At 43.0% G+C, this 17,938-nt stretch overlaps 1 protein-coding gene across 8 annotated transcripts in view; it reads left to right on the top strand.

Moving 5' to 3' along the window:
• Nucleotides 1-13,842, top strand: part of KCNMB2 (potassium calcium-activated channel subfamily M regulatory beta subunit 2) — a 155,138-nt gene extending 141,296 nt beyond the window's left edge. For 7 of the 8 annotated variants that reach the window (XM_067536438.1, XM_067536436.1, XM_067536439.1 and 4 more), the window contains one exon: nt 11,573-13,842. In XM_067536438.1, the coding sequence (XP_067392539.1) occupies nt 11,573-11,857 (285 nt within the window). In that variant the 3' untranslated portion in view covers nt 11,858-13,842. Of the gene's footprint in view, nt 1-9,743; nt 10,085-11,572 lie in introns of those variants that run through there. The other variant, XM_067536442.1, reaches the window with a different exon arrangement.
• Nucleotides 13,843-17,938: the final 4,096 nt, after the last annotated feature.

Here is a 17,938-nt window from a genome sequence, read left to right as displayed (position 1 = left end):
GCCCAAGGTTGTTTTACAGGTTAAGCTTTGCTCTCAGGAGGTTTCCTAGTTTTTTTCTGATATGCTGGTGATTATGTGATCTGAATCCAAATTCAATGTTAACTGGGACTTGGCCCTTCATAGTAATGTCTATAAAATACCTGACATCTTGAACCTTGATAGAATTAACATAGACCAAGTTTCAGTACACTCAGCTCAGCACAACAAATTTCTGCTCCCTGACTAGCAGTCCTCTGCTCATCACAGCTCTGTGGCTACCTTATTTGTGCCACAACCAGGACACACACCCACCCCTATTGTGCTGCAGGCTGTGCAGTAGTAGCATTTACAATTGAGGTCAGGGTCACACTGACGTGCTATTAGTATATAACTGTGATTCTTACCTAGCTATCAGTAACCACTTCATTTTCTTCCCTCCTTTGTCATTAGTCTGTGCTGGGAAGCTAAAACATTGGTCCCAGCAACACTAAAGTACAAAAACATGTGTCTGGTCATGCAGTGGCCAGACAAGTACATCTGAGAAGGTCTGAGTCATTATGGTACTGAGATGCACTATAGGGAGGGCTGTCTGGGTCACAAGGCACAAAGCTGTGCTACAGCCACAGGCCGTAGTAGACATGCTGACCATGTCTGCACTGCAGGGATTGTACCAGCAGAGCTACAGTGCTATAGCTATGCCGGCATAGTCCTGTAGCGAAAATGCAGCCTACTTTGAGGGAAGGGGTTTTTCCATCACTGTAGGAACACCCCCTGCCCAAGCAACAGTAGCTAGGCTGCTGGAAGCATTCTTCTGTCAACCCAGCTGCATCTATGCTGGGCAGGCCCATCAACGGGGGGGCAAAGGGGGAAATTGCCCAGGAGCCCTGGTGATTTAAAAGGGCCCAGGCAGATGGGATTGATACCATGGGCAGTGGCTGAAGCTTCCCCATGGGGAGGCTAGTTCCCCATCCCACCTTTTCCACCCATGGCCCTGCCCACACTCCACCCCTGCTCCACCCCAGACCCCACCCCCTCCACCGCGTTCCTTCCCCCCACCTCCTCAACCTCACTGCTTGCCACATTCCTCCTCCCCCCTCCCTGCTCAGCCCCCCTCCTCTTTTCCACACCTCCCCTTCCCTGCTCGGCCCCCCGCACAGCTGCACGCTGCATTCCTCCTACCCAGTCAGCCCCCCCATCATTGCTTGCCACTCTGGGGGAAGGGAGTGTGGAGAGAGGAGGGGGGAAGGAAGGATGCAGTGAGGGGCGGGGCCTGAGATTGGGCAGGGCTTGGGGTGGAGTGTGAGGGATGCCAGCAGAAGAGGCAGGAAGGGAAGCTTCATCTGCTGCCTGTGGTCATAAACCTCAGTCATCCCTTTCTAGGGGGACCATTGCTGTTCTGCCCTGGGGCCTGGAATTGCTGTCAGTGGGCCTGATGCTGGGGGTTAAGTTGGCATAGCTACATCACTCAGGGGAGTGACCCCTGAGTGACAGAAGTCTGTCGACCTAAATTTTAAGAGTAGATCCAGCTGCTATCTCATAAGAGCATAAGAATGGCCATAGTGGGTCAGACCAATGATCCACCTTGCCCAGTATCCTGTCCTCCAACAGTGGCCAGTGCCAGATGCTTCAGAGAGAATGAACAGAACAGGGTAATTATCAAGTGATCCACCCCTGCTATTGAATCCCAGCATGTGGCAGTCAGAGGCTTAGGGACACACAGAGCATGGTGCTGTGTCCCTGACCCTCCTGGCTAATAGCCATTGCTGGACCTATCTTCCATGAACTTATCTAGTTCTTTTTTGAGCCCCGTTATACTTTTGGCCTTCACAACATCCTCAACAATGAGTTCCATGGGTTGACGGTGCATTGTGTGAAGAAGTACTTCCTTTTGTTTGATATAAACCTGCAGCCTATTAATTTAATTGGTTGACCCCTGGCTCTTGTGTTACATGAAGAGGTAAATAACACTTTTTCTCCACACCATTTATGATTTTATAGATCTCTATAATATCCCTCTTAGTCATCTCTTTTCCAAACTGACCAGTCTAAAGCTGACCTCTCCTCACATGGAAGCTGTCCCATACCCCTAATCATTTTTGTTGCCCTTCTCAGTACCTTTTCCAATTCTAATATATCATTTTTGAGATGGGATGGGGTGACCAGAACTGCACGCAATATTGAAGGTGTGGGCATACCATGGATTTATATAGTGGCATTATGGTATTTTCTGTCTTATTATCTATCCCTTTCCTAATGCTTCCTAAAGCTAATGTTAGCTTTTTTGACTGCCACTGCACATTGTTGATGTTTTCAGAGAACTATCCACAATAACTCCAAGATCTCTTTCTTGAGTGATAACAGATAATTCAGATCCCATAATTTTGTATGTATAGTTGTATTTATGTTTTCTAACGTGCCTAGCTTTGCATTTATTTACACTGAATTTCATCTGCCCTTTTGTTGCCCAGTCACCCAGATTTGTGAGATCCCTTTGTCACTCCTCACAGTCTGCTTTGGACTTAACTATATAACTTTATATCTTCTGCAAACTTTGGCACCTCACTGTTTACCCCTTTTTCCAGATCATTTATTAATATGTTGAACAGTACCTGTCCCAGTACAGACCCCTGGGGGACCCTGCTATTTACCTCTGTCCACTGTGAATACTGACCATTTAGTCCTACCCTTTTTTTCCTTTTTAATCAGTTACTGATCCATGAGAGAACCGCCTGTTTTATCCCATGACTGCTTATTTTGCTTAAGAGCTTTTGGTAAGGGACCTTGTCAAAGGCTTTCCTGAAAGTCCAAGTACACTATATGTGCTGGATCGCCCTTGTCCATAGCTTTGTCAACCCCTCAGAGAATTCTAATAGATTGGTGAAGCATGATTTCCCGTTACAAAAGTCGTGTTGACTCTCCCCCTAAAGCAGGCATATAAGCCCCTTCCTTCTCCCATACAGTGCCGAAAGAAACCTGCATTAAGTAATATTAATATTAGCACTGCATCCATGGATTTCAAAGCATCATTATCCCCACATTACAGCTGGAGTTTAGAGAAGTTAAGTGACTTTTCCAAGGTCACATGGAAATCAATGCTAGAACCCAGTTTTCTGATTCCCAGACAGATGCCCTGTCTATTGGAACATACTACCTCCTCAGTGCTGGTCTTGAGTGCTGAATGGCCCAGTAGAGAGCCATTCTCTTATGAGCCACGAAGGCTAGAAGACCCTGCTGTACACTACAGGCGCACCGGCATGACCAGCTTTCCATTGGCAAACAGCATTAATTTCCAATGGTGGTTCAAGCCATACCATATTTTTAGCTGGATACTGGTCCCTCAGACTAGGAAATATACAAGTCAATGTGCTTTCAGGATCCCAAGAATCCTAACTAGTTCACCTCATGTGTAATATTCATCATGTTTCTGATACTAGGTTCAGGTCTGAAATGAAGGGGCTTGCCCCGATCTTGTCATCTGTAATTCCTTAGGTACCCTTTTCACCTTATTTTTCTCTGTATTTATAACCTCATATGTAGACACCTAGCAAGAAATAATATAAACTGCTGCTGCGAGAGGCAGGCTAGGAATAGCTGATGAGAATTCCCTGCTGCTAGACCTGACAATCTGCCATCCATTCAACAGGTTGGAAAGTGGCCTCATGCACAAAACAGGGGAAGTGTACATGAAAGTGCCTGATTTTGTACGCGCCACCTGGGTGCTGGTTGTCAATTTCCTTTCACCTCACCATATTGCTAAGATCCAGCTCCATTACCCACCCACAAAAAAGCATGAATCTGTCTCACTGATTCCAAACATTACTGACAACACTATGAAAAGAGCTGCACTTATATTCCAGAAGGTCAACACAAGTGACCTTCAAAAGATCAGCCTAAACCTGCATAACCTTTCAAGCTCACTGCATACTCCCTCCACACATGCCCACACCCACGCCACAGTGTCTGCAGCCAATCACTCCACTTCTCCTCTCACTAGCTCAGATTGAGGAAAATGCACTTTGATTTTAAATAATGATTACTCTATAAGACTCACTATCTAAAATAGCTGTCTTCCCGAAAGGTTAGGAAAGGAGTAGATGCAATTTATAGTGAGATATACATTGCATTCCTGTCACTTTCTGATCAGAATCAACAGGAAGAAAATGGGTGTTGATTGAGCTATTTTAATCTTCCCAGAAATGCACACAAGATTTTTCATTCCTCTCCTCGTCCATATTTTATTTCTAGCCTTTAAGACCGTTGCCTGGCCTCTTGTCAATACTACAATAGCAGCTTAGCTGCTACATTTTCTTCTTAACTGTCAGCCACTAGCAGCCTCTGTGGAAAGTAAATATGATCTGCAGTCTCTTCTATTCAAAGTACTGAATCGTTCTGTTATACCTTGGAAGTGTTGCAGTACTTAAAGTAGTTGTAAAGGCCTGATTCTGATCTCTCTTTACATCAGTTTAATTCTTTTTCGCCAGTACGGTAACTCCTGATTTACACTCATGAAGCATAAATGATATCAGAAACAGACACTATGTATCGGTAATCATTGTTATAGGCACTGTAATCATAGCCTCCAAGGCCAGAAGGGACCATTGAGACCATCTAGTCTGATCTCCTATATAACACAGACCATAGAATTTTGCCAAAATAATTACTAGAAATAATTCAAGAAAGAGATGTCCAAACTGAACCAGGTGCAGAGAAGGGCTGCTAGGAAGATCAGGAGAATAGAGAGCTAAACGTATGAGAAACTTTTGCCCAGGGAAAGTTCAATGTCAGAACTGGGATTCTAACTCAAAGCTGCCATTCTCTTGTGTCTACGCATCCTTCCCTTCTCCCTTGTAGACCATCCCACTTCCATTAGGAATTATCTAGCTAAATGCAGAATGTGACCAGTAGAGTGGCAGGGGAGCAAAACAGTTGTGAAGTTTCTCCGAGTTCTGCTGCAACCCAAAGTTGCTGTGCTGGTCTGAGGCCCCAAAGTTCTGAATCAACTGTTATTCCGAAATGATTATGAGATCTAGCAAGTTCAGTTATAAAAAGTTCAGTTACCTTTAAACCTGCTTACTTGAATGCTGGGAAAGAAATAGTACCAGTGAGCCCCCCTTGTTCCACCTCCAGAGGACAGTGTTTCCTCAGATCACTAAGGGCTTAGTAAGAATTAATGATGAGGCAGTGTCAAAGAGGCTCCGCTCTTTGATCCATGCTGCATCTCTCTCCTCCACCATTCGGATGAGACATAAACCGAGGTCCTGACCAGACCACTTGGTCATTAAAGTTCCCATGCCACATTTTAGAAGAGCAGGATCATTAACCAGGCTGAATTCCACATCCAGTAATGACATTCCAACTGCCTATACAGCCTGCGAGTTCCACTGGACAGGATAGTGCCTTTCACTTCCTGTCCTAAATTATGGGCCTCAGAAACACCAGTTTTCCATTAATGTAACTCCACTAGCATAAATAGAATAGCTCCTTATTTATGCTGGTATAAATGAGAGTGAATGATGCTATCTGGATCCATTGCTTATTTCATAGAGACATTGTGAGGTTTAGTTAACAGGTCTCATTACACCACTCTCCCTTACACAGATGCAAATCAAGAGTTAACACAAATTTAAAAGTGGTGGAGGTAAGATCAGAATTTTGCCCCTGGATCAGTTCTCCAATTTGGAGACACATTCAGAAATTTGAAAGCTTATTTGAACTCTCCAATCCTTTGAATCTGAAAAGTTGGGCGGGAAATCTTATAAGACTGAGTTCTTGCTATAGATTTCTGGTACATTCTGTGCGTGAACATAATAGAAACACCATAAGAACCGATTTCTCATGCTCCTTAAATGCAGATATGCAAATATTAAAAATAAAGGGGTAGAAAGTTCAACCGTATCTTTTTTTCCAAATTTCAAAAATACTTTGTTTTATTTGGGATCTATTTCAAATGAGGATCAAAAGATTAGGAGAGTTCTCTTATTATCCCTGCCAATTTTCTTATGCCTACCTGAATACCTCAGGATACCTAGAGACCCACAAATTGGATATTTTTTATGTCTGCACATTTCTAATATTACAAGTGATTGATTGACATTAAGGCAATACGAAACAAGTGTTGTACAGTCCATAGATTCAATTTCAAGATATGGTGATAAATAACATTCAAACACTTCTCCAGAGGGGCCTGGCAATACCTCATTGCCTGGGCCTACCTTGCCCCTTTCATAGTTTAGTGACCTTGGACAAGTGGATTAGGAGGGCAGTTTTCCAGCCACTGATCTGTCCAGAACATGCAGTCCAATGCATAACAACTGCAGGCAGATGCATTGTCCTGAAAAGACTATCAGCTAGCAGGATGAGCCAATGCCACAGTTTAAAACTTAACACACACTGACGCTTTAGGAATCGGTCATTGAAGCAGGGATTGTCAACCAAGTACTCAGAACCTGAGATAATAGGTAACGTAAATTATCCTGCCACTCAGAGCTTGCGATAATGGACACTGCAAACCACACGGGTATTTAGAACTTGGGATAATAGGCCTTCTGAGCAACCCTGGATTCGTCACCTAGGATAACAAGCACCAATGATTTGTACAGCATATAGGAGACCTAGAATATGTCATCATTTGGGCATTACTAAAGTAAAAAGCAAACAAAGCTAAGCCCCCACTCTCTCATTCCCTTCCATAACCAGAATCCAGTCCAGCAAATTCAATTCACAGTTATTCCCAGGCTGAGTGTTTATACGCTGTCTATGACCAAGCTTAGGACAGTGAGAGTTTGTCTCCACCATCAAGTTACAAACTCCTGAGAGAACAGCAAACATGGGGTCAAATCTGTCTTGATTCACTCTTTACTCAGGCCTCTTGAGACAACACTGGATGGAAACTAAGAGCTAGATTGTGGCCTGTATTGTTTGGCAGTGTAGGCTGTAAGGGGAAATAAGATGTCTTCACTATGCCTCTGAGCTGCTTCCCTTGATCTTCAGTCCAGGAGTCTGTGATCAAGTGGGCATTATGGCCCAGATCCTCCCAATGGGAGATAGGATCCTAAATACCTTTGAGAATCTGGGCCTACATATCTGTTATTTCTTGCCCCAAGCAAGTGGATGGGGAGTGGTTGAAGAAGGGCAGAGAATGGGTGAGGACTTGTTTAAACTCATCCTCTCTCCTCCACAGCTAAGAAGTAGTAAGCAGCTACCTACTGACAAAGGCCAAAGCAAGGAAGGAATTGTGACTCTCTGGGGTGTTATTACATCACTGACATATCTACACACCACCCCTCCCACAGGGCCAATTGGAAAATTTGGCCCATGATCATGGCCCAGAATTGGCCCATGACTAGAGGGACTGATAACATTAAAAAGGCTAAATATGTACCATATGGCTTGGCTCCATTTCCAGTTACAGGGAGGACATGCTAACACATTACAGGAAGGCAATAAACACCAAGTATGCAAAGGAATTACTGAGAGTGATATCAAGGTATTTCCAACCTCAAATAGTCAAAAATCATGAGTCAGGCCCCCAAAAGCACCAGATTGGTTTAAAAATCATGAGATTTAAAATAATAACAATAATTGTTGGGGTTCTTTTTATTTGCCATTTGGTTTTTGAGCCTTTAGCCTCACCTCAGTCCCTGGAAAAATCATGGAGCAGATACTCAAGGAATCCATTCTGAGGCAGCTGAAAGAGAGTAAGATGATCAGGAACAGTCAGCATGGATTCACCAAGGACAAGTCATGCCTGACCAACCTGATTGCCTTCTATGATGAGATGACTGGCTCTATGGATGTGGGGAAAACGGTGGACATGCTAAATCTTGACTTTAGCAAAGCTTTTGATACAGTCTCCCACAGTATTCTTGCCAGCAATTTAAAGAAGTATGGGTTGGATGAATGGACTATAAGGGGGATAGAAAGCTGGCTAGATCATCGTACTCAATGGGTAGTGATCAACAGCTTGATGTCTAGTTGGCAGCCGGTAACAAGCGGAGTGCCCCAAGGGTCAGTCCTGGGGCCAGTTTTGTTCAACATCTTCATTAATGATCTGGAGGATGGAGTGGATTTCACCCTCAGCAAGTTTGCAGATGACACCTAGCTGAGGGGAGTGGTAGATACACTGGAGTGTAGGAATAGGATACAGCGTGACCTAGACAAATTGGAGGATTGGGCTAAAAGAAATCTGATGAGGTTCAACAAGGACAAGTGCACAATCCTGCACTTAGGATGGAAGAGTCCCATGCACAGCTACAGACTGGGGACTGACTGGCTAGGCACCAGTTCTGCAGAAAAGGACCTGAAGGTTACAGTGAACAAGAAGCTGGATATGAGTCATCAGTGTCCCCTTATAGCCAAGAAGGCTAACGGCATATTGGGCTGCATTAGTAGGACCATTGCCAGCAGATCGGGGGAAATGATTATTCCCCTCTATTTGGCACTGGTAAGGCCACATTTGGAGTACTGTGTCCAGTTTTGGGTCCCCAACTACAGAAAGGATGTGGACAAATTGGAGAGATTCCAGCAGAAGGCAATGAAAATTATTAGGGGGCTGGAGCACATGACATAAGGAGAGGCTGAGGGAACTAGGTTTGCTTAGTCTGCAGAAGAGAAGAGTGAGGGGGGATTTGGTAGCAGCCTTCAACTACCTGAAGGCGGGTTCCAGGGAGGATGGAGCTAGGGTATTCCCAGTGGTGGCAGATGACAGAACAAAGAGCAACGGTCTCAAGTTGGGGGAGGTCTAGATTGGACATTAGAAAAAACTTTTTCACTAAGAGGGTGGTGAAGCACTGGAATGGGTTACCTAGGGAGATGGTGGAATCTGCATCTTTAGAGGTTTTTAAGGCCCAGCTTGATAAAGCCAGATTGGGATGATTTAGTTGGAGTTGGTCCTGCTTTGAGCAGGGGGTTGGACTAGGTGACCTCCTGAGGTTCCTTCTAACTCTAATATTCTATGATTCTATGATACACTTGGGTCATACTTTCAGGCTTTTCTCCATAACCATGAGGGCCAAAAACTTACTTTTTTTTAAAAGTGAAAGCTGAGATGCTCAACTAATCACAGGAATCCAGCAAAGCAGCTTTAAGAAAAAAACACAAATATCATGAGACTTGGAATAAAATCGCAAGAACTGGAAGCCCTGGAAACTCTGGTTACAATTGCAGCTTGAAGCAATGGGATATAAAGGCAAACTCAGGCTGAATCACATGAAACACTTCCTTATAGTGCAGCCTATCAAGCTGTGATCTATTAAGTTCTGCTGGGAAGCAAGAGAAACCTTGTGGCTTTGGACATTTAAGACAGGGGCGGGCAAGGCACTAGAGAATATGCTGAAGGGAAATCCTCCTCTAGCAGGAAGATGGATGAGATGTGACCTCTCTGGTCTTTTCTATTTCTAATTTCTATTGCTATATGAAATATTCATAATGGAAGTGCTGACATGCTATACTCTTAATGCTGCAGTCTGCTAATGCATCCAGCATCTCTGCTGCACTTGAAATCAGATTCTCAGTTAATAACTTGCCAATGAATCAATCAAATACTGTTACAAGGTTAATCTATGATCGTTATTAGGACTGGAGGTTTGTCGCAGTACATTATGAAAAGTCACCGCACAGTCATGAAAAAGAACAGGCGAAGTTTATGAAGTTTATATATTTAAAAAAATCAAAAGTCACAGATTGCATTATTTTAATCAAAATGTCATTTTCCTTTGCAAAACTCACTTGATAAGATTAAATTAATAACCAGAAACCAGTGACAGCTGTTTTCTCAATGCAGGCAAATTCAGCCATGCAGCAGTGCAGAGAGAGGTTTGAGAGAGAGCTACGGACCAGATCAATCAGGAAAGCAGGATCACCCTATGACCATGTGACAAACCACTGGCCCTAATTACGGGACACATTCTGCATGGATGTGCAAAAAGAAAACGTATAAGGAGTTTCCTCCTGTTCCCAGTTTGTACTCATGTTGAGGGTTTGGCCACTACTCCAGTGGGGAATGTAATGCCTGATTGCTCCAGTCCAGTGTTCCCCCAGGGCTAAGTATCTGTAAGAGAGTAGGGTGAGGGGTCATGGGCTTGCCCCTTCCACACTGACCAGCAAGGGAGCACACAATACCCTCTTCAAGAGCAGTGGATGTCATACTGCAGCAAGTTATGCTGGGAGTCCTCAGGAGGGATTCTACCTGGGGCTTTAGCTGTTACATGGCTGCCCTGCACTCCATCCATCCAGCTTCCAGCACATGGGAGAGAACCGAGGCTGGGATTTTTGAAGGAGCCAAGGGGAATGAGGGACCCAGCTCCAATGTTGCCACCTCTCATGATTTTATCACAAGTCTCTGTAGAGTTAATATTCTTATTAAAGCCCCTGCTCCTGGAGTCCCATGATTACATATGAACCTCAGCTTCCATTTAAAAAATAAGTAAGTTTCTAGTTTTTACTGGAAAAGCTTGAAAATGTGACTCTTCTCCACTAAACTCTCAGTGGTACTCCAGTTGAGATGCAGGACTCCAGGTTTTCTTCCAGTCCTGACTTTCATACTGCAAGCTGTGCTGGGTAGCAGGCAGGCAGCTGCAGGGAGAGACATGCGGTGCAGTGGCTTTGTGATTCCCACTCAGCTCCTCTTCTTCTCCCCCTTGAATTTTGCCAAAGCAGGCAGCAGGGGGAGGTGGATGAAAGGACTGCACAGAGGACAAGAGGTGCTGGTGGTCAACCAGAGTTCTTCCACTGGGCCCTCCTAACCACCAAGGCAGTTTGAAAGACAGACAGATTAATCCCCAAACTTTCTTTTCCCTGTGACTGAAACCAGAATCCTAACCCAGGTCTTCAGTTATGTTGAGCCATTAAACCTGCTCTGTGACCTACAGCAAAACCTAGATTAAACAACCCAGGAGAGCTGGTGTGCAATGGAATCTAAAAAAAATTCTACTGGACATCTTGCAGATACTTTAAAGTGGTCACCTACAACCAAATGGTGGCCTGTTGTAAGGGGTGGTGCTTAAGACAGAATGATGGTCTTGCATTTAAAAGCACAGGACAGGGAATTGGAAAATCTATGTTGTATTCCCAGACTTCCTGTGTGCAAATCATTCAGAGACAAATTTTTAAAGGGACCGCAACCTGGCCTCCAGTTTTGTGTGTGAAATTTATTTTGCACCCATAATTTTTAGCTCGATCAATTGTAAGTGAGAATCTGACTGCCTGATTTGCATATGCAGTCAAAATGCACCCACATTTAATTGCAGGTTCAAAACTTGAGGCACTTTTGAAAAAATCTGGCTTTTAATTTCTCTAAGCTTCAGTGTCTCCATGTATAGAATGGTGATAACAATATACCTACCTACCTCAAAAGGGTGTGGTGAAGATTACTCCATTAATGGTTGTACAGAATTTTGAGTTCCTCACATGGAAACTTCTATAGAAGTAAAAGTATTGTTCATCATATAATTGTGACCATGCCTATGACTATTTTATTATTAGTTTCATTGTATTGTAGTCTTATGAAAGGCATAGTCTGCTGGAGCTTTTCCTGTTTGTCATCTGAAATAGTATTTGGTTAGAAACATTTCTTTTCCTTTTAATTTCTTCCCAGTGTTCCTACATCCCCAAGTGTGGCAAGAACTACGAAGAGTCCATGTCACTTGTGAATGTTGTAATGGAAAATTTCAGGAAGTACCAGCACTTCTCATGCTTTTATGATCCAGAAGGCACTCAGAAGAATGTGATATTAATCAAACTTTACAGTTCCAACGTGCTGTTCCACTCACTTTTCTGGCCAACATGCATGATGATAGGTGGGGTTGCTATTGTTGCCATGGTAAAGCTGACTCAGTACCTCTCCCTCCTCTGTGAGAGAATCCAGAGGATCAATAGATAAAAACAAGAACTTCTCTGAGATTTATTTCAGCTAAAATACTGTTTTTTCATTCTTCACCAAAGAACCTTAAGTTTGTAATGTGCAAGTCTGTTATAAGTTCCTTACTATATTCTTATAAGTAGAGCAATAATGCAAAAGCTGTTCTATATGCAAACATGATGTTATTAATATGCAGACAACAGAAAAAAAAATACTGTTTGTGTTGGTTGTCTATATGATCTTGTTTTATGCTGGAATTAGTACGTCTTTCTTTTCTACAGCCAAACTAGGGCTCGGTGTGACCATTTGCCAAGCTTTGTCAATGAACATGTCAACATTTCAGTGTAACATTCTGGGGGAAATTGGCCCCTGTACAGAAGGCTAGCAAAAGGCCTATGCATCACTTCTGTCCGACTTAAACCTCAGAGCAGGCAATGGATGGCTTTGGAGGGAATGAGGGAAATAAGAATATAGAACTGCTGGCTTTTTATGGTAAGAGGGTATAGAATGGATGCATACACTAGTGACAGCTTAAGTGGGACTTGTATGTTGCTTGTGCTGGCTCTTGCTGCGAGGGGGAAAATTTCACCCTTTGGTGTTTTCGGTGTTTTGCAAAACACTTTGGAAATAGATATTTGCAATATGTTTTCCTCACACCACATCATCTACAGAAGCTACAGCCAAAAACAGAAAATTCAACCAGTTTCATTTTCTACTCCAAGCTGAGCCCTATTGCTGGAGATGGGACCAGACACTTTATGTCAAGGTTTATTACTCATTTGTCTTGTATTTGCTACCATATCACTGTAAAGAAAAACAAAAACACAATCAGCTATTTTTTCATTTTTTACTTCCAACTATTTTAACTTTTTTTACTTGATTATATATATATATATATAAATATATATAAAAGAAAAAGCTATATTATATATAATTGTGTATTGTAATTGACTATGTTATTTTTCTTCCTCTGACTAACTGAAAAATGAGCAGTATAACTCCTGGATTTATCGCATTCAAAGCCTGGATAAGATCATAACATCAAGAAGCAGCAACATGGGATCTTATCCAATATTCACACTGATGTTTCAATCAGATGGAGGTCTCTCTGGCTGTGACATTTAGATTGAAAAAAACACCTCCATTTCGCTAGATCTATTAATTGAATTGTTATATAATAATCATAATATTTCTGGAAATTATGATCATTGTGCAGTGCTAGGTGAAATGATTTTTGTTCCAAAAGGTCCAGGTGTAATATGAGGTACTGGAAAAATTGAAATTCAAACTAATATGTAGTCCTAGTTATCATGTATGTTCCATGGGGACTTTACCAGTATAATTCCATGCACCCTATGGTCATATCCTCTGCATAATTTATTTTTATTTCCCTAGTCACATCTTTCTGTGTTATGTTATACTCTACAGATGATCTCAACATTTTTTATCATGCACCTAGCCTGAAGGACAAATTTGAGAGAGTCTCTCTGATCACCCCATGAATTTACTATAGAATATTTTTAGAAAATTATTTACAGTGATATTCAAAAGTAGAAGATTCCATCCTTTTTTTTTTTTTTTTTTTTTTTTTTGCCAGAAAGATAGTAAAAGGAGAAAACCCAGGGTATTCTGTCTAACTCATCCACATTTAAGTACCTTCTTCCATAATGTAGTATTGAAACTTTTAAGGTGTTACAAGAGTTTACAAATTGTACAAGTGTAGTCTGAGCTGTAAAATATGTTCACAGCAGTGGATTTAACCTGCAATCTTATGATCCATGATATGATTTTTCTTAGGCAAATAAATTCCTGGGGTTGGGGGTGTAATCAGGGCTCCAAAAATGTGTAATAAAAAATTATTAAATTAAATCTTCAGAATTTCAATACCTTTTCCATTCAGAACTGGCTTCTTTCAACAAACTTTTTTTTTTTTAGGTTCTTTTGCCATAAAACCAGGATTGCCAACCATCTGTAACATGACGGGGAGTTTGTAAAAGTGTCTCTGTAAAATCTATCTATTTGTCTATTGAAGGGTTATGTACAGCCCTTCACCATAGTATCTGAGCAACATCCACATTATTTAGATTGACAAAAGCAAAGTCCTCTAGTGGACTTCAAGAAGTCACTGTTTAAATTCAAAAGAACTCACCACCCACGTCATTTTATACATGGCCAGAAAATCTGATCAATGCCTTATTTTCTCCCACTGGAGAATTCCCACATTGAATAGATGTAGATAGTAGTCTGTAGAGGAGAAAAATCCTAACGCTCCAATGTAAAGGGATTAATCAAGTTCAAGGGCAGCTGGGGAAATGTTTCTGCTGGTACATTGTCTTGCTTTTACTAAGAATCCCCTAAAAGAGGGCAAAAAAGGTTTGAGATGTGCCTCCAAATTGGAGGAAAATCCTCAGAGCTACAATCAGAGTTTTGTAAGCAGGAGAACCACAAGAAGAGCAATAGAAAGCTCCATTGCATGTGAGTTACAGGAGCTGCTACAGGTAAGAACCAGTTGTGCCCAACAACATCACAACAGATGGAGGAAGAGTGAACACAACTGCTAATCCAAGCAAGTGTAAGTGTATAGGCAGAAGACTGTGTGGGATAAGGATGGATTCCTCCAGTTACAGAAGAAGCTGAGGGAGAGCTGAGGCACTTTTTTGGCCCAGAATGGTAGGAAGTCCTTTGCAGTTCATTTTCAAAGCAGATTGGGAGGTGGTACGGCCAAGGACTGAGCACAAGTTCGGAAGTTGAGAAATCCTGAGCTCTGCTCCTGGTGCTGACCTTCTGTGTGATCTTGAACAAGTCACTTCTCCTCTCTGCTGCAGTTTCCTTATAGAATGGAGATAATATTTGCTGAACCTACCTTACAGGGATATTGCAAGGATTAATTGGCTAGCGTCTGTGCAGTGATTTAAATATGTAAAGCACTACACAATGTAAGTGCTAATGATTATTATTAAAGCATAGAAGAAGAGGATGCATAAACAAAGAAGTTAGCCAGGCTAGACTCACTAGTGTGGCATATAGCAAAGGCCTCCTGGCAGGTGGCTAAAATGCAGCACGGCATGGGCGATTTGCATTTGTATTTTCATCCATTCAAAAGTTGATGCTTTCTCTACAAGTAAAAGAAGCTGATTTGTGTTCAGATTCGCTATCCTAAATTGCCCCCTTTCTTATCTAAAAGTCTAACTGTTTTCAGCAGTACTACACACGCCAGAGGAAGAACTCAGCACTCTACACTGAAATTGTTTCAAATCAAACATTATGCCCAACACCATCTAGCAAATAGCTGTAATAACAGAGATGAGTCTTCAGGAAATTACTGGCACAAACATTGACCATTTACATGATGATTTACGAGGCCGGCAATCAAGTAGCTCTTTAGTTCCATGTGTGACAATTTAGGTGCTGTTTTGTTTCTAGTGACAGGGAGCTGATTATGCTTGACATTTACACATCAAACGCGGTTTGCAACATGTTGTGCCATAAACATTTTACCAGCATTCCTGTGGGTGAAACATCTTGACGCTGTTGCAGTCTATAATCATTTTGTTGATATTAACGGAGAGATCTGTGGGATAGCAAAATAACTTGAGTAATTGGATGGAGTGAGGTAAAACAGCAATTTAAAGGGAATAATCAGACTGATGACTGGCATGGTTAGCCCCCCACTGAAGTGTCGGCATTTCAAATACAGTTTAGGCATCTCCTGCTGCCCTCGAGAGATGAATTTTAGTCAGAATATTTGCCTGACCTATTTCTTTCTCTACCTCATTGTCTTCTCATTTCACCTCCTCTTGCTCGTTGTCCATGAACAGGAATTGAGATCATTGTAGGCAGATCAGTTGGAGAGAAACATCCCCATTGACCTGCTACACAGCTTCATCAATATTATCTAGAAGTTAGAGGAGACAACTGGGATTCAGAGGTTCTGTTCCTTGCTCTTCCACTGATCATGATCAAGTCACTTAACCTCTCTGTGCCCCAGTTTGACTACCTCTAAGGCGTATAGTGCCCATTTAATGCTCATAAGGCATCTGAGATCCTCTACAGGAAGGCTACTATATAAAGCCAAAGGGCCAGATTTACACATGTATTTAGGTGCCTACTGGGATTCACAAAAGCAGCTATGCCCTAGTCTACACTACAGAGTTATGTCAACGTAAGGCAGCTTACGTCAACCTAACTCTGTAAGTGTCTGCACTAAAATGTCGCTTCCACTGACGTAACTTGCCTGCTATACCAACTTAATAACTCCAGGAGAGGTGTGGCATTTAGGTTGACATAGGTCAACATAGGGTCAGTGTGGATACTGCACTGCGTCATAGGGATGTGCTCGCCATCCCATGATGCAGTTCTTTCTGTCCCATCATTCCCTGGGCTTCTGACTTTGTTTTGCACCATATTTGAACATCTTTTCACCTGTAAACTGTGCACCCATCATCTCTGCCTGACAGCCTAGATCCTGAGCTGCCGAACACAATGCAGCTGGTCCTGCAGTATTTCAAGAACTGCGAGACAGAGAGTGAGTCAGTGATGCCTGCCCTGCTGTCTGCCATGGAGACAAAGAATTCATGGTTGCTTCTGGCATTCGTGCAACAGCTTGCTATGGTGGACCGTCACTATTGGGCTTAAGAAACGAACACCGCGTGGTGGGAGCACATCGTGATGCATATATGGGATGATGAGCAGTGGCTGTAGAACTTTTGGATGTGCAAATCCTTCTTCCTGGAGCAGTATGCAGAGCTCGCCCCAGCACTGTGGTGCAAGGACACCAGACTGAGAGCTGCCCTCATGTGGAAAAGCGAGTGGCAATTGCTGTGTGGAAGCTGGCAACTCCAGACTGCTACCAGTCCGCTGTGAATGAATTTGGAGTTGGAAAGTCCGCCGGGGGTGTTGCTGCGATGCAAGTGAGCAGGGCCATTTAATCACCTCCTGCTATGAAGGATTGTGACTCTTGGTAATGGGCAGGAAACTATTGATGGCTTTGAGGCAATGGGGGTCCCTAACAGTGATGAGGCGATAGCTGGAACGCATATTTCAATTTTGGCCCCTGACCATCTTGCAACGGAATACATCAACTGAAATCACTTCATAGTCTTGCAGGTGCTGGTGAATCACCGGGGCCGTTTCGCTGACATCAGTGCGGGGTGGCCAGGGAACGTGCATCAATGTACATCTCTTTCAGAACACTGGACTATATAGAAAGCTGCACACTGGGACGTTCTTTCCAGACCAGACGATTCCAATGAGGGATGTGGAAACACCCATAGAGATCCTGGGAGACCCTGCCTACCCCTTGATCCCATGGTTCATAAAGCTTTACACCAGTAACTTGGACATCAGCAAGGAACGCTTCAACAACAGGCTCAGGAGGTGCCAAATGACTGCTGACTGCCGCTGCGTGATTAAAAGGGTGCTGGCACTATCTTTTTGGCCGGTTAGACCTCAGTGAGAAAAACATTCCCATGGTCATTGCAGCCTGCTGCACCCTCCATAATATTTGCAAATCGAAGGGGGAAAAGTTTCCCCAGGGTGGACCACTGAGGCTGATCGGCTGGCTGCTGATTTTGATCAGCCAGATATAAGGGCAATTAGAGGGGTGCAGCAGGAAGCTATTTGAATCAGTGAGGCTTTGAAGGAGCATTTTCACAATGATTCCCCGTAATGTGTCGTTATGTGATGCATTGGGCCAGGCAATGTTTACTTGCCACCTTGAATTACCCCTGTAGTGCTTGCTTCCTGAGCATTAATTGCAAGGAGCAAATATTCCTACCTAAAGCCATTGTGTTTCAGTGTTAGCACTGAGCCATGTATGTATGCATGTATTTCACAAATAAAGATTCATTTAATTTCAAAGACTCAAGTTTAATAACAGGATCAAACACAGACCTTTGGTCAACCAAGGGACATGACAAGGGACATCTCACGGTCAGGGCTCTCACAGCTGCGTGTAAATCCAGCTTTCTTTAGGAAACCAGTCTCTAGGCCTGGAGCACACGGGGTACTGGGAGGAACCGGGAACACTTTGAAGAATGCTGTGGGGAGAAGATGGGGAGAGAATGGACCGGTGTTCTGTAGTGGCTGGAAGGGCGATCTGGA

Source organism: Emydura macquarii, unplaced genomic scaffold, assembly GCF_026122565.2.
Source record: "Emydura macquarii macquarii isolate MOO-44397 ecotype Brisbane River unplaced genomic scaffold, CSIRO-AGI_Emac_v2 contig_3603, whole genome shotgun sequence".
Taxonomy (NCBI): domain Eukaryota; kingdom Metazoa; phylum Chordata; order Testudines; family Chelidae; genus Emydura; species Emydura macquarii.
This window is presented reverse-complemented; position numbering and strand designations above follow the sequence as displayed.